Consider the following 23,454-nt stretch of genomic DNA (forward strand, 5'->3'; position numbering starts at 1 on the left):
AGCATAGCATAGCATAGCATAGCATAGCATAGCATAGCATAGCATAGCATAGCATAGCATAGCATAGCATAACATAGCATAGCATAGCATATCATAGCATAGCATAACATAACACAACAGTTGCATAAAATGCTTTAATTGAATTTTTCCTTCCACGTTCTTGATTGCACAAGAGCAGAATCCCTGTCTCGGTGTGCTGTTGCCTTTGTGAAAATCAGTGTATTTGGGAATTGTAGCCTTAACAGACAGCATGTCCTCAGATCTAACAAAATGACTACCAAGGAACCATTTTTCTTGCCACAAAGATGTCTTAAAGCATTTCACAGCTGCAGATTTGGTAGCTCCTTGCAGCTTCTTCATGCATTGAGTAGGTGCAGGCAACTATTGGATCATGCCAGATAACTCCACAGGGCAGCTCCTTTCTCTAGAGTGTGCTGTGTTCTGCCCCCCAATATAACAACACTTTTATTTTGGTCTTTTTAAAACCTTTTTTAGATTTCTTTTTCTTTAGACTTACAAAGAAACAATAATCACATTGTGACTTTCTCCTCAGCTGTGGTTTTTACCTTGTTTAAAAGTAGCACAAGTATTTTTTTCCTTTGATGAGGGTGTTCCCCATCTCATCCCAGCACTGGGTTTAATTACAAATCAGATGGGAACAGAATTCAGTTTTCATAGGTGGAGAGAGTGTTGAAGAGAGGCAGTGATGTTTCATAAAACACAGAAGTGAGCAGGACAGTTCCCACTGCAATCTGCACAAGACTCTGCCCTGCTGCTCTTCCTCCCTTTGGGATGTAGAAAGGGAAAATGCTTCCTCTTCCTTAGTTTGAACCCCATGCCACCTGGACAGTCTTGGCTCCTCTCTAAGTCCTGAGACTGAAGTTATCTCTGTTCTCCATTTGCTTTCTCCTGTGCTGAGTTAGTGAATAAAGGAAGGAGCAGGAGCAAGGAGCCAGCAGCAGCAAAGCTGGGAGCAGGAGGAAGGCTCTCCCTGTCCTGCGGGAATTGCTGTGGCTGCTCTGTATCTTTAAGGGGCTGACCCTAGCCCACGCTGAGCCGTTATAAAGGCAGGTAAGCAGCAGAGCCCTGTCGGAGCTGAGAGCAAGGCAGGGTGCAGCTCCCCTCTCATGACTGGCTACCGCAGTTGGGGATATGGGCAGGATGACGGTAGGTTCCAGCAGTTCCGTGCTGCATCTCTCTCTCTTCTCCCACTCCTTTTCTTTCTAGAGCTGTTGCCTGAGCCCTGCAGAGCCACCTGCGTTAGGATGTCTGCAAGCATCAAGTATATACAGCAGGTAATTAATGGCTTGATTGATAATCAATAGCACAGAGAAAGTGTCACCAGAAGATGCACAAACTTACGCCTGCTGCTGCCTTTCAGTGCTGTGCTCAATGCTCCTCAGCTGAGGGAAGCAGAGCTGAGTGTTTGGGGCTTTTTCCAGGGCTGCAGATGTTATAGATAGGTCCCACTCCAAAAAGCTGCTATGAAAAGAGCTGTCTCTGTCTGTCTCTCCAAAAGCCGTTCTTTCATGTAAAGAGGCTTTAGTAAAGCAGCAGCAGATCTGATCCTGTGCAGCTGCTGCAATGTGATATCCAGGCTTCCATGGAAGTGGAGGTCTGTGTTCTGTATTTCTGGACCATCAATAAATTGTGCAGATCAGTATCAGAGCTCTCATGCAGAACCATTTATGCTTTCTGATGTGACAGTTTTTCTTTTAGTCATCTTGCTTTGCTTCCCACCTCCAAGAATATGTCACAGAGTAAGAGGACACATGCAGCTATTGGAGGATTCCTACAACACTGTTTTACAGCACTGGTGCCCTTTGCAGAGGGTGGATGAGTGACTGATGTGCTCCAAGGAGACCACCTTCTGCAGAACTTTCAGGAGACTCTCTTCTGCCAGCAATTATTTTAGCTGCTGAGTGTCCTGCAAGAGTCTTTGGCATAACCTTCAGGAGGCAGTCTACCTCTTAACAGCAACTATTTTAGTTTCTGGGAGTCCAAAAGCAAGACTGAGTGCTGAGAGGAGCTGGTTGGCACTCGATCTGTGTCTGGGGAGATGGGCAGTAGTCATCAACCCCAGGTATGCTCTTACAAAGCTTATTAGAGACAAATGGTATTGCCTGGACTTGTGTAACAGCATTTAAATCCTAAATCTGCTTTATAGGCAAGCTGAGAAAAACTGTTTTGTAAGTTTAACACCTCAGAGGATGCCCAAGACAAACAAGAGCACAACAGATCACTGGCTTTGTTGCATAACCTCAAGGAGGGAAAAATACTTGTGCCTGATGGAAAAAACTTTCCCCTTGTGAAAGTGTGAGAGAATGTAGCAATTAAAAATGTGCTTCTTGAGAGTCTGAAATTGTTGCTGTTAATAGGTAATTAATGTACCAGCAGAAGAATTTAATTGCTTCTTGCACTGCCATACAGAAGAAGGGGGAAAAAACCTCTTCAGAATAAGGAATTTTTGGCTACAGAGCAGGTTTTGTGAAACAGGGGAAGAATGTTCCAGCTCTGGCAGCAGAGAGCTGCTATTAAACTGATCTTTCTTCCTACTCTTTTGGGGTCAGAAAGTCCAAAAGTGTTCATTATCACACTGTGCCCTTCAGCTGGAGTAGAGAGATGCCATAGTGGACATGAGTGAAGAATGAAGCTGCCTCAAAGATTTACTGCAGGCATAAAATGGTTTTAAAAATAACTGCCTAGTCAGTAGCTAAGAGATTGAGTCATCTGCATCTAATTTGAATCACTGGAGCTTCTACACCATCTATCCCAGGAAGAATTAAATGCAGTTCCTTTGGGGGAGTGTAGGCAAGTGTGTTTACACCTGCACCCACCTTGGAAGATCTTCAGATACCTTGCCTGCCTTGCCTCCCCAGCTGCCTCTGAGCACTAGATCTGAGGCTCTGCTGGAAGGTGGCCAGTCTGATGGGGATGTGGATGATAGCTAACCTATAGTAGGGCTTAGCATGGTCAGATAGGCTTGCCAGCCATAGAACAACCTCTGCCACAAGGAAGAAGAGCTGTAGTTGTTGGAGACTCATCTCTAAAGGGAATAGAGGGCCCAATATGCTGGGTTGGCCCTCACCATAGGGAAGTCTGTAGTCTTCCTGGAGCTGCAGTCAGGGATATCACCAGGAAACTCCCCAGCCTGGTGTGGTTGTCAGACTGTTACCCACTACTGAGCTGCCAGACAGTGGGAAGGAAGCTGCATCCTGTTGTCTGAGGGCAATGGAGAGAGACTACAAGGCCTTGACGAAAGCGAGGCACGAGTTGCTTTCTCTTCTCTCCTTCCAGTTGCAGGCAATGACATGGGCTGGAATAGAAGGATCCAATCCTTAAATACCTGGCTCTGAGACTGGTGCAGGCAGGGCTTTGGGTTCCTTGATCATGGCTGGTTTTGTAAGACAGCAGACCTGATGGTAACATGGGAAACGCTGATCTGGCAGGCAGAAGAGGTTTCTGGCTCATTCACAGAGCTTTAAACCAGGTTCAAAGGGGATGGGGTTGTAGCTGGGTTTGCACAAGTGGGGCAGTGTTCTAGTGTTAATGGAGAGCAGAAGGCCTCCCACCCCTCACCAGCTTAGAATTCAAATCAACTCCTCAGATCCCAGCCTTTCAAGTCCCTCCTGCTCAGCAAGCTTCACTGCAAGCCTCCTGAAATCCTGTGTTTTGTGTATAGCAGGAAAAAAATAATGGTGCTTTCCTTTTTTCCTTGTGAAGGACCTTCAGAGTGGCACAAAACCTATCCCATTGCCCAGGGGAACCGCCAGTCACCCATTGATATAGTTTCTGCAAGAGCAGTGTACGACCCTAGTCTGACGCCGCTTGTCATCTCCTACGAATCCTGTACATCGCTCAGCATCTCCAACAATGGCCATTCAGTCATGGTGGAGTTTGAAGATACTGATGACAAGACAGGTGAGAGTGACACTCAGCCTGCAAACTTGGAGTACTCTTTTGTGACTGACAAAATTGTTCATGTTGAAAAGACCTCTAAGATGGAGTCCAACCAGCAACCCAACACCATTAAATCGTGTCCCCAGCTGCTATGTCCACATGTTTCTACAACACCTCCAGGGATGGTGATTCCTCCACCTCCCTGGGCAGCCTGTCCCAACCCCTGACCCCTCTAGGAAAAAATTACTTTCTGCAAATCTCCAACCTAAGCCTCCCCTAGCACAGCTTCAGGCCATTCCCTCTTTGTACCACCTGATACTAGGGAGAAAAGACCAACCCCCACCTCATTGTAGAGAGCAATGAGGTCTCCCCTCAGCCTCCTCCAGACTCCCTGAGAACACTTAGAGTAAACAGTGAAGTACATCCTGTAGGGTATGTTTTACATGATGCTTAGAGCAAGACTCTGACCAGAGCTCTTTATTTTGTACTCTGGAGCCTCCTGTTTCTCATCTTCACTTAAGTCTCTCTCTAGCAAGTAATAATGCACAGCAGGAAAGTGCCTCTGCATTAGGAAAGGCTTTTCCATCAGGAAGAGCAGAAGTTTGTAGTCCTTCCCCTTTTAAATGGGGATTGTCAGCTGCTAGACAGGGAGCCCATGCATCTCCCCAGCACTCCCAGACCCCATCTAGCATGCACAGTAGGTATGCACACTCCTCACTGCCCTCTTTCCATCATCATCCAAATCAAAGATGCTAACACACATGCCAGCTGGCTCACTGCCTAGTTTCCATCCACAGGGATAGGGAAGAGAAGAGGATTAGCAGAGATCAGGGCATACAGTAACTATACTCATAGTCACTACACCAAGTTGTATCTGGAGCACTCACTATTACCCTCAACTGTTTCCCTCTTTCCTACCTGCCTCCTAGCAGCTCAGTGTCTCCAGATAATTCTGAGGTGGCTGCAGCTTGTGGCTGTTGGACTCTCTGCAGCTGTATACTGCCCTTGGCAGAGAGCAGAAATGCTTTAAGTGATTGATTACTTCTGATAATTTGACTTCCATGGCAGACCTTGCTTTTACATCTTGAGGGCAGGGAAGAGCATTCAAATGGAGATGATAAAGTAGCTGGTAAATGGAAAGAGTGCATTTAAAAACCCCATTCTGAACAGTTCTTGAACCCATCAGCTGATTTTTTGTCTTCTGTTTGGGTGTGTTTATTGATTCTAGCTAAAGAGGATATTGGATATGAGATACTTAGAACAAGTGACTTTGTGAAGTGACTTGTCTGTGCCAGCAACCCTTTGAAACAAGGGCTGGGGCTTAAAATGCCAACCAACCATTTTGTTTAAAGAATTTCCCTTCTGGCATGACTCCAAGGAAATGCACAACTGACTGCCCAAGTTTACAGCACTGGAGAGGATGACCAGATGGGCATTTCCCAAAGTGTTACAGCACAGCCCCAGTAAGCACCTCACCCTACAAGGAGTTTGTTAAATACAGCTGGAAGCACTGTCTTGGCTTGTGCCCTGCTTTTACAGAGTCATAGAAATGTTTGGGTTGGAAAAGATCTCCAAGATCAGTGAGTCTGCCAACCTAACACCACCATGGACATTAAACTATATCCCCAGGTGCCATGTTCCCAGGTTTCCTGAACACCTCCAGGGGACTCCATCACCTCCCTGGGCAGCCTGTGCCAATCCCTGACCACTCTTGCAGCTAAGAAATTTTTCCTCATCTCCAACCTAACCCTCTCCTAGCACAATTTCAGGCTATTTCCTCTTGTCCAATCACCTGATCCTAGGGAGAAGAGACCAACCCCCAGCTCATTACTGTGCCAGCAGTGGTTCGCTGTTACTGCAGAAGGGAAGCTCAGAAGGCAGAATGTTTGAGCTTTTGCCCTTTTTGTTTTTCAATGCCCAGCCATCAGCGGTGGTCCCTTTGAGAATCCCTTTCGGCTGAAGCAGTTCCACTTTCACTGGGGGACAAAGCACAGCCAGGGCTCGGAGCACACAGTGGATGGCAAACCTTTTCCCTGTGAGGTAAGGTCTTGGCTTTGCAGATGGGATTGATTTACGCAAATGCTGTTGGCAAATGACTCTGCAGCGAGGACTGCATGTCCCTCGGCACTCTGATTGCTTCCTCACCGTGGTTAGGTCAGCACAGACTTCAAGGAGAGCTAAGTGATCGTGCTGGTGCTATCTGTAGTTTAAAATTGGTCTCATCTGGGGGCTCTTGGGAAAGTTCCACAAAGCTAGGACAAGGCCCAGGCCTCCCTCAGCAGAATCCATCCCAAATACTGCAGTAGTGCAGTGTCCTGGAGCCTACCAGTGAATCCTCAGAGGGGCAGAGGGATGGGGAATGTGGTATGTGCTCACTTCACATGTAGGCTCTGCTGTTCCTCCCCCAAGGGAGGAGTCCTTACACTCTTTCCCTACTCTAGCATGGGGTTCCTCCCATGGACTGCAGTTCTCCATGAAACACCCTGATGTGAGTCCATCCCACAGGGTGCAGCTCTTCACAAACTGTTCCAGCATGGGTCCCTTCCATGGGGTGTAATCCTTCAGCAACAGAGTACCCCACTGTGGGTCCCTATGGGGTCACTACTCCTGCCAGCAAACTTGCTCCAGGATGGGTTCTTTTTTCTCCAGGGGGCCAGGGCCTGCTCCAGCACAAGCTTTCCTTCAGGTATCCACCTGCTGCAGCATGAGGTCCTTCCTCTTTTTAGGAAGAAACTCTTTACTGAGAGGGTGGTGAGACACTGGAGCAGGTTGCCCACAGGTTGTGGACACCTCATTCCTGAAGGTGTTTAAGACCAGGCTGGAAGAGGCTTTGAGCAGCCTGGTCTTGCGGGAGGTGTCCCTGCCCAAGGCAGAGGGGTTGGAGCTGTATGATCTTTAAGCTCCCTTCCAACTCAAGCCATTGTATGACTTAGGCTGTGGCATGTGAACAGGTACTATCTTCACAGCTACCATCACTGTCATTTCTCTTTAAAGCTCCACTTAGTTCACTGGAATGCCAGGAAATATGCAACATTTGGAGAAGCAGCAGCAGCTCCAGATGGCTTGGCAGTAGTTGGTGTTTTCTTGGAGGTAAGAATCACAAAAATAGCCATGTTTACATGATGAAAAGCATGATGCTGTCAAGTGTTTGAGAAGCAAGCCACACATTTAAGTACTGCTTGAGGCAAACAGATAAGTTTCACAGCAGTTACTGCTTCCAAAAAGTCATTTTAAGCAGGAATGTTGAGATTCAGGTAAGAAAACACCAGCTACAACTGCAGGCATGCTGGTCTCACCTGTCTGTTCCATTATTTCAGATTGGGAAAGAACATGCCAATATGAACAGACTGACTGATGCTTTGTACATGGTAAAATTCAAAGTAAGTTTGAAGCTTTTTTATATGTAATTATTTCTGGAACATCCTTTAAAACTCCACTTGTGTACAAGTCTAAGGCAAAAATGGAAAGCCAGCCACCATGAGTCCCCCCATCATTAGAACACTCCTTGAGTTGGTTTCTGCTCTTCCCCCCAAATTCATCTTACTCAGAACAGAATCATAGGGTGGTTTGGGTTGGAAGGGACCTTAAAGATCATCTAGATTCAACTCTTCTGCCATGGGCAGGGACACCTTCCACTAGACCAGGTTGCTCTAAGTTCCATCCAACTTTACCTTGAACACTTCCAGGGATGGGGCATCCACAACCTCTGGGCAACCTTGCCACATTTTTTGCCTTATCTCAGGTGCCTTCCAAGACTATGCTGACCCCACTGGTGCTTCAGAGGTTCTGCCTTTCCCAGAGTATCTGAAAGCAAAAGCTCTGTGACCCTTCAGGCTCAGCTCTTACACTGAGCAAAACAATCCTTTTCTGTAGAGCCTAGCCTTGAACAAGTCAAAGCAGCAGGCACCACACTTTTCATACTACTCTTGGATAACAACTGTTATAAGGCAGTTAAACCTTTTTAGACTTTTCCTTCCCTCTTTAATGTTACTTTAGTTGGTTTTTTCTCCCTTTTCTGGACAGTGTTCTTGTCCTTAGGTATGGGATGTTAAATCTCAGGCATCTTTTCTTTTCCAGGGAACAAAAGCGCAGTTTAGAAGCTTCAACCCCAAATGTCTCCTGCCTTTGAATCTAGATTATTGGACATACCTTGGCTCTTTGACAACACCCCCCCTTAATGAGAGTGTGACATGGGTAGTACTGAAAGAACCCATCAGAATTTCTGAGAAACAGGTAAAGTTGTGATACTCAGTTCCTGCAGGATTCAGCATGGCTAAACAGGCAGTGGCTGTTTTAAAATGAGGCTCAGCTGAAAGACCATTAGCCTGTGAATAACCTATTTGTTCAATACTCAGGGCTTCTGTTTTCCTCTGTCAGTGTTCTCTAGGATCTTTGCTTGAACCTGTTCTATTAGCAAGTTTAAACAGACCTAATCCTTTAGTCCTTTAGGAGGTCATTAAAATGGATTGCCCCTGAGCAGTGAATTATTTCCCCTGACTTTACAGCTGGAGAAATTCCGCATGCTCCTCTTCACCACTGAGGAAGACCAAAGGATCCAAATGGTGAATAATTTTCGTCCTCCTCAGCCTCTTAAAGGCAGAGTGGTTCGAGCTTCCTTCAAGGCCTGAAGAAAGCTGCGAGTGGCCCTGAGCTTCCAGAGCCGAGACTCGAAACAACGTCTGGTCTTCAGATGGCTCCTGGAACGCACAAGACAGCCATTCAGGAGTGCTTCACTCGGAGGGGGACGATCTGCTGAGCTGTTTGAATGCTCATTCCTTGGAGAAATGGGGGCTTTTTAACATAAGGGAGAGTTGAGTAAGCCAGAGTATTCTCCAAGACCTGATACTCTGAAAATTGAGCTGAAATTAAAATCCCACTTAATCTGAAATGGGAAATTATGTAATGATCTACTAGTACTGATGGCCACAGCTTCTCATTGTCTTATCTAACTCAGGATGGAACAGTAGCCAAGAAATTTGGACAAATTGGACTTTTCCTTGCTGACTGTTATGGTTTAAACCATGCCACGTTGTTGCTCTCTTGCTCTCTCTCACCCTGTGAAGCTGAGGGAGAGAACAGGAAGGTCTGAGGTAAGGAGACTCATAGGTTGAGATAAAAACAATTTAGTAATTGAAATAAAATGTAATTATAATTAATAGTAATAATGGAATATACAAAGGAGTGCTGCACAAAGCAATTGCTCAGCTCCTGACTGAGGCCTAGCCTATTCCTGGTTAATGGTCCCAGAGGAGAAAACCCCAGAAATGGGGATCCTGGAGCAGATACCCAGCTTCCCAGCCAACCCCCAGCTGTGTACTGGCCTGATGTTGTATGGTATAGAATATTCTGCTGGGGACCTGGGCTGTTGCTCTGGTCATGCTCCTTCCCAGCTCCTTGTGTAACTGCACACTACCAAGACGAGGGAAGTTAAGAAGTCCTTGATCTGTTAGCAACAACTAAAAGCCATCAGTGTATTATCAGCATTCTTCCCATACCACATCCCACACTGAGCCCAAAACACAGTGCTATTCTAGCTGTTATGAAGAAAAAATTAGCTGAATCCCAGCTGAAAGCACTGATCTCTTGTTAGCCTTTGAGCCCTGTCTGATGCAGAGATTGCTCTCACTGGATCCTTGCTGTCTGTCAATGCACAAAGTGCACAAACAGCATTGGAAAAAAGTTCTTGCCTCAAGCAGGTAAGGACAGATACATATTTTACATTTCCTGTTCTAAGATGCTGGTTTATACTAATTGAAAACAAGTGTCAATGCTGTTTAGAGACAGGCCATTCCACTGCAGAGTTGTCTGGGGACCTATCCATTTAGCCCATGCAGCACACAAACGGCAATGCTCTTGCTGGGTCTGTTGGGAAGAGCATCCCCAGCAACCCCAGGTATGTGTTTTGTGGTTCTCAGTTGTTCAGATCCTACCTCAGTTAAATGATTTGCTCTGCACTATGAGCTCCTTTGACCTAAAGAAAGTAGGTACCTTGTCTGCTTTAGGGACCTAGCTGATGTGGGTAAACCTTGACTGCACTGAACATGCATCACTGCACAAATCACCCCCTCCCTAGGGCAGTCTGGCAGGGATGCTCCCTGCAGATGCAGGCCTGAGTCCTTTTACCTCTTCAGAAGAAAGTTGATTTAGAAAAGCCATGTGTTAGTGTGACTGCTTCTGCAGCTCTGACTTGTCTCCAGTACTAAACACAGTGATGTTATCTGCAACTACCCACAGTATTTCAGTTGCTTTAATTCTGGGCTTCAAATGTTTTGCTTCACTGGTGTACTTCAGGTACAAATTGGTGATGCTGATCAGTTTTTTTGCTAGCTTGGAGAGAAATCAAAGATGTGCAACATAAAGGAAAGCAGAGGGGGAAAGGAGAACATCAGCTAAGGTGCTCTCCATCTCCAGAAAGGCAGAAGGCTGGAGTAGATGATCTCTAAGGTCCCTTCCAACCTAAACCATTCTATGAAGGACACTAGATGTGAAGCAGAGGACAAGGAATGGCAGAGTAGAATTCTAGGGCTAACTCTCTAGTTGTTTTCCTGGTACACTGACCTAAAGCTTCCTGTTCTTCTGTTTCCTCCCACATAAAGTGAGGGTAACACTGACCTACCTCACGGGGATGTTGTGAGGGCTAATTCAACACTGGTTTAGCTGGGACATTCTTCTTACACAGAAAAACTAAAGGAAACAGAACATCACTACAGAATGCAATGTTTTTAGCTCTTGGGAATGTAACTTTGCTAGTGAGACAAACTGGTCTTGCAAAACCAATCTATTTAATGCATCTGAATTTCTTTAACCAATTAAAGATTTTAAATCAAGTGTGGATCCTTCTTATCTCTCTCTTTTGAATAGACATATCCCTCTCTGCTTACAACACTGGTGTTCTTGGACAGTCATTAACAGAAATGCTGTTTGTTATCTTCAAGGAATGCTTTGATTGTTTACCTTCAGTCTCCCAGAGCCCTTGCTTATGCTACTGTAGAGTAATCCAGGTACAAATAGGAGTTTCTGGTAGTTGTTTGGGTTTTGGGTATGTGTGGTGGCTATTTTTTCCTTCCCAGTTCTAGAAAGCTCATTTCTGTTTTTCCCCAGCTCTAACCACTTTTTAATAATAACAAAAAGTCTTCATCCAGAGGATGTGTCCATTCTGTGACCTTGAGCACAGCCCCTAAGCTTCTTCAAGGGTGGTTTACTCACAAACAAGAGCAGGCTAATATTTAGCTCACAAGGTTATTGTAAAGGCTTAGCTATTGTAAAGAGCTTTACCTGCTGAATCCCCCAAGGTGTTCAGTTTCCAAGAGAAACTCAGAAGCTCTCTTGCTCTGCACACAAACGTTACTCAGCAGAGCTGCCCTGTCAAGGTCACTCTAATTCTCGAGCACGTGTCCTTATTTCCTGCCAATTCTGTGGAACAAAAAGAGCAGACTGAGGGGGAATCTCATCGATGCTGATCAACACCTAAAGGATGGGGGTCAGGAGGATGGGTCGGTGATGACCCATGACAGGATGGGGGTAACAGGCAAACAAACTTGAACATAGGAAATTCCATCTCAACATGAGGAAGAACTTCTTTAGTTTAAGGGTGATGAAGCACTGGAGCAGGCTGCCCAGAGAGGTGGTGGAGTGTCTATGTCTGGGGACATTCCAAACCCACATGGATGTGCTCCTGTGTAACCTTCTCCAGGTGACCCTGCCTTGGCAGGGGACTGGACTTGATCTCCAGAGGTCCTTTCCAACCACGACCATCCTGCGTTTCTGTGAATCTAACAGCCCCAGCAAGACTTAGCTTAACTCCCAATAGGATCACAGTTGTCATGAGAGAACAGGAGGCCTTGGCTTTAGGGCAGTGGCTGAAATAGCACAGCTGTAAAAGTTGGACTAAATATGCCATCTAGTGGCTCTCTGCTTCCAGTTCTTACCAGCATTAATTAATTGACACAATGCTTAACACAACTTTTAAAGGCAAATTCATTCACAGCATGCTACATGAGAAGACATGCCTCTGACCTCACTATTTTTAAAGGTATTGGGTGAGTGTACTTGAAGTGCCTGTGCTAGCTCTGCACAGTCTTTCAAACTCCTTTATCAGATAAAATTTGATCCTATGAAAGATCAAAACATGAAACATCAAAAACTCAGTTCCATGTCCCTTGTTCCTCTTCTCGCTGACAGTGTGCAGAGCATGTCTCCATTCTACTTTAACTTTTTTACTTTCATAGCTATAGCTCAGGTTTAACTTGGATTATGGGTTGTTTTTTTTCCCCTCCCTAACCAGTTCATGTTTCAGTTTTAGGCAGTTTCAGTGGTCTAGCTGATATGATCTAGTAGTGATTTATGATGATACATTTCATAATGAGTTTAAATCAACCCAAATATAATCACCAGGGTGAAAGTGTTGCAAGGTACCTTGTGACCAGATGGTGCTTTTGGTGACGTTCAAAGGTCAAAAAGATAAAAAAGGGAGCATTTCAGGGATGAAAACGGGAGCATTTCAAGGGTAAATAGAAAAGAGAGAAGCCTGAAAACCTGAGGTTAGCTGGCTTCCTCTGAATTCTTTCTGCATGCAAAACTGACCATTTAATAATGACACCGAGTATCAAAGCATGCTGCTCCACACCACCTCTAAATGGGGGTCTCGAGTTTTTTCCTCGCTTACCCTCAGGAAACCACAACACAGTGCTGAAACATGACCAACTTGGACAGAACTCTTCCCAGTTTGCCTGGCAGTAAGGCAGAGAATATTTATACCTCTGATGTTCCATTTGCACTGCTACTTGCATGACATTTGAATTTTAGTACATATTCAGCCCCTCACTCCAAGCTGTGACCAGTAATGCAAACCCTCAGAGTCTTTCATTTCACATGACTATAGGGGAATATTCAGTGCAGAAAGTCAGAGTCAGCTCAGCCTGTTCATCTGCTGGAAGGGAAAGAGGTGGAAAGAAGAGGAAAGGAATATAACTACTCTTGCTCACATGACCACTGCACTCCAAGCCAGTAGACTTTCCTGCACTTGTAAGCTGTCCCCAAGAAATATAAAGTGGTACAGAGCCTTAACAGAACAGGTATTTCAGTTTAACTTGAACCAGTTCGTAAGCAATGCCTGTTAAAAATTATCTACCTGTATTTCAGACTCAGTGACAGCAACTAGAGAGGCCTTTTCTCCAGTCCAACTGCAGCACTTTAAACTGTATTATCAGTTTAACCCCTGTAACTTCATATCTAGACACACTGCTCAGCTTCAGTTTAAGTAAGTTGGAGAGCTGGGATGACATTTTCCCTGCAGCTCTTTGCATTTACCTCTGTTGACTGATGTTTCTTGCAGTTTGTTTGCTTTGCTGGCATTTGAGTATTTGGTTGAGGTTATGCAAGAGGGTCAAAGACTGGAATTTGCTGTAACCAAACTAGGAAAATTACTCTAACAGGCCTAGAGTGAACTTACTTCTCCCAGTCTCATGCTTTGTTTATAAGAGGAGATCTCTGCATCTAAGGTGCTATCTTGCCTTTTGAGAAAATTCCAAGTGCGGTATTCAGCTAGAGGAATATGTGACACCACTCACAGGGCAAAATACATACAGTAAACAGCAGCTGACACTGTGAAAGGCTCCCAGCAGAAAGGTACCCAGGTGTTCAAGCCCAGCCCAATCTGTATTCACCAAGATGGGCCAGAGTCACCTCGCCCAGTTCACATTTGTCAGATAAATGAAACAGTTATATTGAAGATTTTTTATATGTGTGCTATAATACTGTCCTGACAGTTTGCTTTAAGGTAACCTTCTCTTTTTCTTTCATTCTTTTTTTTTGGTTTGGTCTTCCATTTGACATAAAACTGTGTTTAAATATATTAATAAATCAAGGAAACTAACTGAAAGCTGAGACTCACTAAGATGATTGCACATCCTTCCACTTGAGGTAACCTGGGAACCCACTTGTCTCACCTGGGATACCTGCAATGCATTATTGCAAAGAAAAATGCATCAGTACACAAAAAAATGAAAACAAACCCAAAAAACCCAGAATAATTAAAAAAAAAAATGCACTGGCAATATCAAAGCCTTGTGACTCGAGAGCCTCTGTTTTTGCAGAATCACTACTGTGGGTTAAAGCAAGGACTGCTTAGTAACCAACTGGTGATGCACAACTACTTATTAACCACCATGCACTTTGGGCCCATTCCTTGCCTTGTTATACAGCATAAAACCACTCAGGAGAAATTTTAACCAAGACAAGCAGACATGTGAATCAAAAAAACCCCAAACCCCAGGAGACAGAAAAATGAGTCCTTAGTTTTTCATAATTTCTTTGACCTCTCCTTTTCAAAAGGGCTACAAAGATGATTGGGGAACTCGAACACCTCTCTGACGAGAGTAGACTGCGTGGGGGAAGCTCATCAGTGCTGATCAATATTCAAAGGGTGGGTGTGAGGAGGATGGGACCAAGTTTTTTTTCAGGGATGCCCAGTGATAGGATGGGCACAAACTTCAACATATGAAGTTCCACCTAATCATGAGGAGAAACTTAACTGAAGGGTGACAGAGCCCTGGAGCAGGCTGCCCAGAGAGGTGGTGGCGCCTCCATCCCTGGAGACATTCCAAACCTACCTGGCCGTGCTCCTGTGTGACCTCCCCTCGGTGACCCTGCCTTGGCGCGGGGATAGATCTCCGGACATCCCTTCCCCCCCTACCGTTCTGTGACCCTGTGACTTTGCGCCGCACCAGCTGGTGGCGTCGGCTCGGCAGCCTGTACAACTGTATTAGTAACACCCAAACAAAACCCCAAGGGCCCTCCCTCAGGAGAAAAGAGTGTTTTGAACTTTCTGAATGGGAAAAAAATTACCTTGCAGATTTTTTTCCCTCTTACAGATCTCAACGCCTTAGCTTTTATCGTTCACGTTGTTTCCTACTTAATGACAGGCGGGAAAGCGAGAAGCTCAGCGCCGTCACCCGCGCCGTGAGCCAACCGAGGGCGGGCAGCGGAGGCACTGGGAGCCGCCAGGGCCCGCCCGGGGGATCTGCTCAGCGCTGAGCCCGGCGGCAGCTGCGCAGCGAGCCTCACCTCGCCTGCGGACAGAGGCCCTGCTGCGGGCACAGGCGCTGCTGCGGGCACAGGCAGGCGCGGATGAGAAGATGGCGGGCAGGAAGCCGGGCACTGCCCCACGCTCCACTCCCGCCCCTCCGTGTCCTGACGGGAACCCGTGGGCCGCCCCCCGGCGCGGCTGGCGGGAGGGGCGGGGCGGGGCGCCGAGGGCGGCTCTTCAAGCAGCGGTGCGGGTTGGGTGGTGGAGCTGTCAATCAGCGGCCACCGCCCGCGCTGTGCCGGCCAGTGCGGAACCTGCGGGTGGCGGGAGGTGCGTGGCGGCTGCTGCGGCTGGGGAGTGCCCGGGAGCCGCCTGAGCGAGGACAGGACAGGACAGGACAGGACAAGACAGGACAAGACAACAGAGTACAACCCAAGCGCTACCGCCGCTGCTAAGGAGACGCTTCAGCTGCCTCCGGGTGAGCAGCGCCAGGGAGCGCCGCGCCGCAGGGGCTCTCTTGGGCGGTGACTGTCGGCCTTTCCGCTGTGGCAGCGGCTGAGCCGGGCCGGGGGCGATGTCACAGGGGCAGAAAGCGCGGGGCCGACCGTGACGTGACGAGCCTGCTTAAGGGGAAGCCCTCCCGGCAGCAGCAGGACGGAGCCCTGGGGGCAGGAAGGGCGTGGGGCGGCTGCGAGAGGAAAGGCCCTCAGGGGTGCGTGAAGGGTAGGGGCCGGGAGCGGGGGAAGGGGGAGCTGGTGTGTCGTAAGGGGCGTGGGGACTGGGTGAGGCAGGGGGTGTGTGAGGGTCATATGTGTGTGTGTGATTGGGGCGGTGATGGGGGTGTGATAGGGGTCTGTACAGGCTGTGTGTGTGATGGGAGCTGTGAGGCAGGGGCTGTGTGTGTGGGGGTCATATGTGTGTGTGTGTGATGGGGAGCTGTGAGGCAGGGTGTGTGTGTGGGGGTCATATGTGTGTGTGTGTGATGGGGAGCTGTGAGGCAGGGGGTGTGTGGGGGGGTCGTGTGTGTGTGTGATTGGGGCGGTGATGGGGGTGTGACAGGGGTCTGTACAGGCTGTGTGTGTGATGGGGAGCTGTGAGGCAGGCAGGGTGTGTGTGTGGGGGTCGTGTGTGTGTGTGTGTGACGGGGGTGTGATAGGGGTCTGTACAGGCTGTGTGTGTGATGGGAGCTGTGAGGCAGGCAGGCAGGGTGCAGGGTCACTGTGGGGCATGCCGGGCAGGGGCGGTGTGTGTGGGCAGTGTTGGAAGGGTGAGCCAGGGGAAGGTGAGGATGTAGAGGGCTGTACTTGGGGGGTGTCTGTATAATGTAATGGATATCTGCTGTTTTGTTGGATAAAGTGGGTGCTTTTTGCTGTGAGTGCCTCTCCAGTGCTCCCAGCAGCAAGGGGGCTGTGCTGCGGGGGCAGGCGGGGTTTCAGTGACTACAGTGATCCACCTGAGGAGGAAGTGTCTCCTTTGGTGCTGAAGGGGTAGGGGAGCTCTCCTCCTACGTGGGGAACATGAGGTTTATATAATTGGTGCTTACATAATGGGCTTGAGCACATTGCTTTTATTAGCATTGCTGCTGGATTGTAATGGGGCTTGTGGTGGATGTGAGTGGGTGTTCTGGGCAGGACCTGCACACTGCTGCTGGGTAGGAACCTGAGGATGTGAAAATGGTTCTGGCTGGCAGTGAGTAGGGCAGGTTCAGAAATGTACTCCAGGACTAATTGATGCTACCTGACCTTAGGTGAACACAAATAGCTTGAGGCAACTGCAGCTAGGATAAAGACCACCTCTGTGCTGTGTTTGCCAGCTAGATGGTGTAAACAGGGTAATTTTGTTTGGAGCACTGTTAATGTCAGCTTTTTGAGTCAAGAACGTGAAAGTTGTCATTGTTTTATGTGGCACAGAAGGGCAGGAAGAGAAAGAAGGAAAGCAATATGGAAAATGGCCTGGGAAAGGTTGGCAAACACGAAGGCTTGGCTTGCACTGCTGGTGCTTTTTGGATTTAGCTGGTGCTGGAGTTACCAGTATCAGCTGCCTTCCTATCAGCCTTGCTGTGGTTGTATTCTCTCTGCAGTACAACAAATGGTGTCAGTTGTGTTGGGAGGTGTCAGTGTCCCAGGAGACTGTAGGTGAGCCTTGAGCAATGAGCTGGCCTTGCCTTTTTTGCTGCTGATGCCAGGAGGGCAGGTGGAACTGTTCTGTATTTGCTGGCTCTCATTCTCCTCAGAATTAGCATGGTGGGGTCCTTGCTGGAGTGGTGGCTTGTCTACTCTTCTGGTGTGAAGCATGGGCAGTGCATTCCAGAAATGTTTTGTGACACACTGCTTTTGTCATCCAAATGGGATTTCAGTACAGTCCTTGGGTTGTATCAGTAGGTCTTTTATTCTTTGTCTTGCCTCAACGAGGAAAAACATGCCTAGAAAAGAGACAACAGTTTTTCTGATGGGTTAACTGAAGAGGGACAGTCCTATTTGGACAACCTGATCTCCTTCTATCATCAGGTGACCCGCCTGGTGGATGTGGGGAGGCCTGTGGATGTAGTCTACCTGGACCTCAGCAAGGCCTTTGACACTGTCCCCCACAGCAAACTGCTGGCCAAGCTGTCAGCCCCTGGCATAGACGGGAGCACACTGTGATGGGTTAGGAACTGGCTGGAGGGCTGAGCCCAGAGAGTGGTGGTGAATGGTGCCACAGCCAGCTGGCAGCCAGGCACCAGTGGTGTGCCCCAAGGATCAGTGCTGGGCCCTGTGCTCTTTAACATCTTTATTGATGATATGGATGAGGGCATTGAGTCCATCATCAGTAAATTTGCTGACGACACCAAGCTGGGGGCAGGAGTTGATCTGCTGGAGGGTGGAGAGGCTCTGCAGAGGGATCTGGACAGGCTGGACAGATGGGCATGAGATTGAACACATCCAAGTGCCAGGTTCTGCACATTGGCCACAGCAACCCCATGCAGTGCTACAGGCTGGGGTCAGAGTGGCTGAGAGCAGCCAGGCAGAGAGGGACCTGGGGGTACTGGTCGATGGTAGGCTGAACATGAGCCTGCAGTGTGCCCAGGCAGCCAAGAGGGCCAATGGCATCCTGGCCTGCATCAGCAACAGTGTGGCCAGCAGGAGCAGGGAGGTCATTCTGCCCCTGTGCACTTCACTGGTTAGGCCACACCTCGAGTCCTGTGTCCAGTTCTGGGCCCCTCAGTTTAGGAAGGAGGTTGACTTGCTAGAACGAGCCCAGAGAAGGGCAACGAAGTTGGTGAGGGGTTTGGAACACAGCCCTGTGAGGAGAGGCTGAGGGAGCTGGGGCTGCTTAGCCTGGAGAAGAGGAGACTCAGGGGTGACCTTCTTGCTCTCTACAACTACCTTAAGGGAGGTTGTAGACAGGCAGAGGTTGGTCTCTTCTCCCAGGCAGCCAGCACCAGAACAAAAAGACACAGTCTCAGGCTGCACCAGGGGAGGTTTAGGCTGGATGTTAGGAAGAAGTTCTATACAGAGAGAGTGGAATGGGCTGCCTGGGGAGGTGGTGGAGTCACCATCACTGGAGGTGTTCAGGAAGAGACTTGATGGGGTGCTTGGTGCCATGGTTTAGTTGATTAGGTGGGTTGGATTAGTTGATAGGTTGGATGCAATGATCTTGAAGGTCTCTTCCAACTCGGTCTGGTCTGGTCTAGTCTATTCTATTCTACCCAGGGAGGTGGTGGAGGCACCATCCCTGGAGGTGTTCAGAAAATGTAGCACTGTGGGACATGGTCATGGAGGTTTTGGGTAGAAGGTTGTACTTGATGACCTTGGAGATCTTTTCCAACCTGAAGGATTCTATCCTAAAGTTATAAGTAAGTGATGGAAATTGTATCACTTTTAAGATGCTCCTCTGCAGTGGTCTTTCTGGAAATAGAAGTTTTGAATGTTTCTGTGAGCTCTCGACTTGCTCTTGTGTAGCTGTAGAGGAGGCTTCCTGTTAGCCTTCTGAATTTCCTGTTCTTGTATTCCAGGCCATAAGAACATTCTGTGTGACTGAAGGAAGGTGCTCGTACTTGTGGAGCTGCTTATGATGTCAAGAACTGTGTCATCCTGGATCTTAAGCTCAGCAAGAAACAGCATTGTTTTACAGGGGAAAGGACGTTTGTACTCCATCTGTGTCCCAAATAGGAACAAGATAAAATGGAAGCTGCTTCTCTCCAAGTCTCGCCTCTGCCCTGCCGGGAGCTGCAGCTCCAGCGATGCTTTCCCCTTAAGAAAAGCTTTCCGGCACACTTCCACCGAAGAGGAGCATTTCTCTTTCCAGCTGTCTCCATCACAGATCAATGACATACTCAGAGCAGGTGAATTATCCCATAAGATTCTGGATCTGGATGGTAAAAATGCAAACTCAGTGTTGAGGTTTGAAAGCAACCAGCTGGCATCCAACAGCCCCATCGAGGACCGCCGAAGCGCAGCCACTTGCGTGCAGACGAGAGGGATGATGTTTGGCGTCTTCGACGGCCACGCGGGCTCGGCCTGTGCTCAGGCAGTCAGCGAGAGGCTGCTTCACTACATAGCAGTTTCCCTCATGTCTCGGCAAACCTTGGAGGAGATCGAGCTGGCTGTGGAGGGCATGAAGCCCGTTCTGCCCATTCTGCATTGGCACAAGCACCCAAACGATGTGGAGTATCGGGAAATCACTTCCCAGTACTTTGAGAGCCTGCGGGTGTACTGGCAGCATTTGCTGGACCTGGACAGCGAGCCGGGGTTTAGTTTAGAAGAAGCCATGATATGTGCTTTTAAGAGGCTGGACTCAGACATATCACTGGAAGTTCAGGCTCCCCAGGAAAACGAGTTGATGAGAAATGTTGCCCTCCAGGTAGCTTTCTCTGGCGCGACCGCCTGTGTAGCTCACGTTGACGGTGTCCACCTGCATGTCGCAAACACCGGTGACTGCAGAGCGATTCTGGGGGTTCATGAAGAAGATGGAACATGGTCTACTCTGCCTCTAACCAGAGACCACAATGCCTTTGATGAATTTGAAATTAGGAGACTGAAGAGAGAACATCCTAGGTCTGAGGAGAAAACTCTGTTTGTGAATGACAGGTTGCTGGGGATTCTCATGCCCTCCAGAGCTTTTGGAGATGTGCAACTGAAGTGGAGTAAAGAGTTGCAACATAGCGTTCTGGAGAACAGCTGCGATGTGGAGGCTTTAAATATTTACCAGTATGTTCCTCCAAACTACTACACACCCCCTTACTTAACTGCAGAGCCTGAAGTCACATACCACAAATTAAGAAGCAAGGACAAGTTCCTAGTTATTGCTTCAGATGGACTGTGGGAGATGCTAAGTAATGAGAAGGTTGTAGACCTTGTTGCTGGACACCTTACGGAGCTTAAAGTTCAGAAACCACAGCTGGCTTTTGAGAAACCAGTTAATTTGGGTTATATGCACAGCTTGTTACTCCAGAGGAAAAACAGAGGCACTACCTCACTGGACCAGAACATAGCCACTCATTTAATAAGGCATGCAATTGGGAGCAACGAGTACGGGGAGGTGGACCCAGAGAAACTTGCTGCAATGCTGACGCTGCCTGAAGACCTTGCCAGGATGTACAGAGATGATATCACAGTGACTGTAGTGTATTTTAATTCTGAAAGCATTGAAAATTACTATGGGAACAGTAAATAGAGCCCTGCACTGCTGCTGTCCTCAACACTGAAACCATCACTGGTTTGCTCTGAGAGTCAAGCTGCTGCCAGTGTATTGGTCTGGAAGTTCCTCAATTTTTTTGTTACTTACTAATCTTGAAAATAACTTCCTAGAAGCAAGGCTTGGTGAAAGTTTTCTGGGTTTCCAGGTCTGTACAGGCTGAAGAAAAATGTTTTGATACAAGTTCCCTGAAATGTGACTGAGCTAAGGATTGCTGAGCTGGTTCTGATTCCATGGGACCTGCTGGTAAAACGTTCCAGATGAGCAAACAAGACAAATTTCAGCAAGATTGGTACAAGTAAATAGAGAGGTGGATAATCCTTGTAGCTGCATGGAGTGTAAGAAAGGCTCTGCTCTTGGGGGGGGGGAAGCATCCTATTGAAGCACTGTAATTGAATTCAATAAAGAAAATATTCAACCTTCCCCTGCCCTTGGCAGACAAATTTTTCCTGATTTCTTTTTTCTTTTTTTTCCTTTTTTTCTTTTTTTTTTTTTTTTTTCTTTTTTTCTTTCTTTATTTTTTTTCCTTTTTTTTCTTTACTGAGCATCCTGAGGTGTGTTAGAAGTGGAGTGGTCAAGAGCGGTTCTGCTCCCTATTTACTCTGTCCTGGTGAAGCTGCATCTGCAATATTGTGTCCAGTTCTGGGCCCCTCAGGTCAGGAAGGACTCAGGGAACTGCTGGAAAGAGTCTGGCACAGAGCCACAAAGCTCCAGTGGAACATCCTCTGTGTGAGGACAGGCTGAGGGAGCTCTGGGGCTCTTGAGCTTGGAGCAGAGGAGCCTGAGGGTGACCTCACTGCTGTTGATAAAGATGTGCAGGGAGGACGGAGCCAGGCTCTGCTCAGGGGTGCGCAGTGCTAGGCTAAGGGGCACTGCCTGCAGGCTGGGGCAGAGGAGGTGCCATGGGAACAGAAAAATTTTTTTTCACTGTGAGTGTGCTGGAGCCCTGGAGCAGGCTGCCCAGAGAGGCTGTGGAGTCTCCTTCTCTGGAGACATTCCAAACACACCTGGATGTGTTCCTGTGTGACCTGCTCTAGGTGATCCTGCTCTGGCAGGGGGTTTGGACTGGATGATCTTTGGAGGTCTCTTTCAACCCCCAACATTCTGTGGTTTTCTGTGATCCCTCCTGTTTGTTGCCCGTGCTGCTTGCATCGGTGTGGATGCACTTGAGCTGAGCTATCAGTTTGGTGGGGTTTTTCCCTCTGAATTTCACTTAGAAATGATACCCTTCCACAGTTTGGCAGATTGAAAAAGTACTTCACTTTTTCTTAAGAGGGTGAGATCTCAAGCCATGAACTGGTAGTAGGTGTGGATTTGGGGTTTTTTGTGTACTTTTCCAGTCATTTAAATAACCTCTTTTGAAGATTAGAGGGGAACTAGAACTGTGTTAAGCATCATGCTTTTGGCTCTTCAAGGCTGACTTCAGTACTATGACTGCAATCCCTGGAAGCATCCCTAAAAGCCCTCTGTTCTGGAAAGGTCATATGCTCTTAAGTTGGGTTTTTCAACCTGGAGGCAGGTGGCCCTGTTTAAGATAAAATGAACAGGTCTGTTCCCCTTGATTCAACCAAACAGGTCTGCCTGAAGAAATCTGACACTTGGATCTCGGTTGCAGGGAGTGCAGGAAGAGTTTAGGTATGCTAATGTTAGGGGTTGGAAGAGACCTCAAAAGATCATCCAGTCCAACCCCCCTGCCAGAGCAGGATCATGTAGGGCAGGTCACACAGGAACACATCCAGGTGGGTTTGGAATGTCTCCAGAGGTGGAGACTCCACAACCTTACAGAGGTTGCTGAAATTCTGGTTGTTTGGGTCCAACTTACTTTTAAGTGTGTCCTCATTCTCGAGGCTGCCACTGTGGAGACTGAGCTTTCATTGGCCAGAAAAAGGCCAACAGTGAGGGTCAGGCCCTGTGTTAATGTCAGGAGGGGTTTTGCACTGAGAATAGAAAAGGGGACTGTGCACAGCTTGTGATTTTGTCAGATCCCAGCTGGCCCCCCTGGTGGTGTCTGCACTGCCCTGCCACAGGCTGCACACTTCAGTAGGAAGTAGAAAAGGAAGAGCCTAAGGCATGTGTTTCTCTTGTGCTGTCAAAGCATTTTGTAACATGGGGAAAAAATAAAAGTTTGTTCATCTTTGTCTGTGGTTGAGAGGTTAACCTTCAAAGAAGTGTTGTTGTCCATTGAGCCCCCTGAAATTTTACTAAAGCTCTGTCTTTGCCCTACAGAACTGGTTCAAACTGCTCCTGTCAGCTCTCTGCACTTGGCAGTCAGGTAAGAGTCTTATTTCTTCCCTGCATTTGTTGCTGCTCTGTGACTTTGCAGCTATTAACCTCGACTGCAGCACCAAGCCAACAAGTGGTGGGTGTCTGCTTGAGGCCTTCTTTGAGCCTGTGCTGTCAGAGACTCTCAGAATGCTCTCACTGAGGCTCTTTAACAACTTGGAAGGAGAAAGATGACAGGGAGCCAAGCAGTTTTGGAAAGGAAGTGTAATTATGGTTTCTCTTTGGGTTAAGCAAACAGCTGAGCATTTGTCTTTTCTGAGAGAGAATAAAAGTCCAGGGTTTGCCTTCTGGTGAGCTATTTGAAAGCAAAAAGTGCAGAGGGTTTCCCCTCTGGTGGAAACGTGGTCAATAAGCAACACTCACAAGGGTCCTGGAGCCCTGGGCAGCAGGTAAGTAGATCATAAAGCATACTGCTCATGACTCTGCCAGCATTTTGGACTTGCTCTAGTGTGGGTTGGTTAGTTCAGACTGTTTGTGTTTTTCTTCAGTCAGTCAGGAGAGGTGGAAATAGTTCTCCCTGCCTCTAGGCTACTGAGGTGCATTAGACACCTGCAGCACACAGTCTCAGG

At 47.7% G+C, this 23,454-nt stretch overlaps 3 protein-coding genes across 4 annotated transcripts in view; 2 read left to right on the forward strand and 1 right to left on the reverse strand.

Annotated features, from left to right (window-relative positions):
- Positions 1–14,941, reverse strand: part of NAE1 (NEDD8 activating enzyme E1 subunit 1) — a 34,035-nt gene extending 19,094 nt beyond the window's left edge. The window contains exons 1-2 of the mRNA XM_068161645.1: positions 14,746–14,941; positions 13,793–13,856 (exon numbers count right to left, since the gene is read on the reverse strand). The gene's annotated coding sequence lies outside the window, so the exon portion shown is untranslated. The remainder of the gene's footprint in view (positions 1–13,792; positions 13,857–14,745) is intronic.
- CA7 (carbonic anhydrase 7) lies at positions 1,097–10,995 on the forward strand. Its single transcript, XM_068161647.1, has 7 exons — positions 1,097–1,167; positions 3,724–3,921; positions 5,822–5,940; positions 6,895–6,990; positions 7,218–7,280; positions 7,978–8,133; positions 8,406–10,995. Exons 1-7 carry the CDS (start codon positions 1,128–1,130, stop codon positions 8,526–8,528), a joined length of 795 nt encoding a protein of 264 aa, XP_068017748.1. The 5' UTR covers positions 1,097–1,127; the 3' UTR covers positions 8,529–10,995.
- Positions 14,942–15,208: 267 nt separating the features above from the next.
- PDP2 (pyruvate dehydrogenase phosphatase catalytic subunit 2) lies at positions 15,209–21,012 on the forward strand. 2 transcript variants are annotated; one of them, XM_068161648.1, is made up of 2 exons: positions 15,209–15,404; positions 18,921–21,012. In XM_068161648.1, the coding sequence occupies exon 2, from the start codon at positions 18,977–18,979 to the stop codon at positions 20,579–20,581; it is 1,605 nt and encodes a 534-aa protein (XP_068017749.1). In that variant the 5' UTR covers positions 15,209–15,404; positions 18,921–18,976; the 3' UTR covers positions 20,582–21,012. The 2 variants fall into 2 exon arrangements, with proteins under 2 accessions (XP_068017749.1, XP_068017750.1); XM_068161649.1 differs by lacking the exon at positions 15,209–15,404 and adding an exon at positions 15,413–15,638.
- Positions 21,013–23,454: the final 2,442 nt, after the last annotated feature.

Source organism: Melanerpes formicivorus, unplaced genomic scaffold (assembly GCF_026170545.1).
Source record: "Melanerpes formicivorus ecotype bairdi unplaced genomic scaffold, bMelFor1.0.p_v2 SCAF_59, whole genome shotgun sequence".
Classification (NCBI taxonomy): Eukaryota; Metazoa; Chordata; class Aves; order Piciformes; family Picidae; genus Melanerpes; species Melanerpes formicivorus.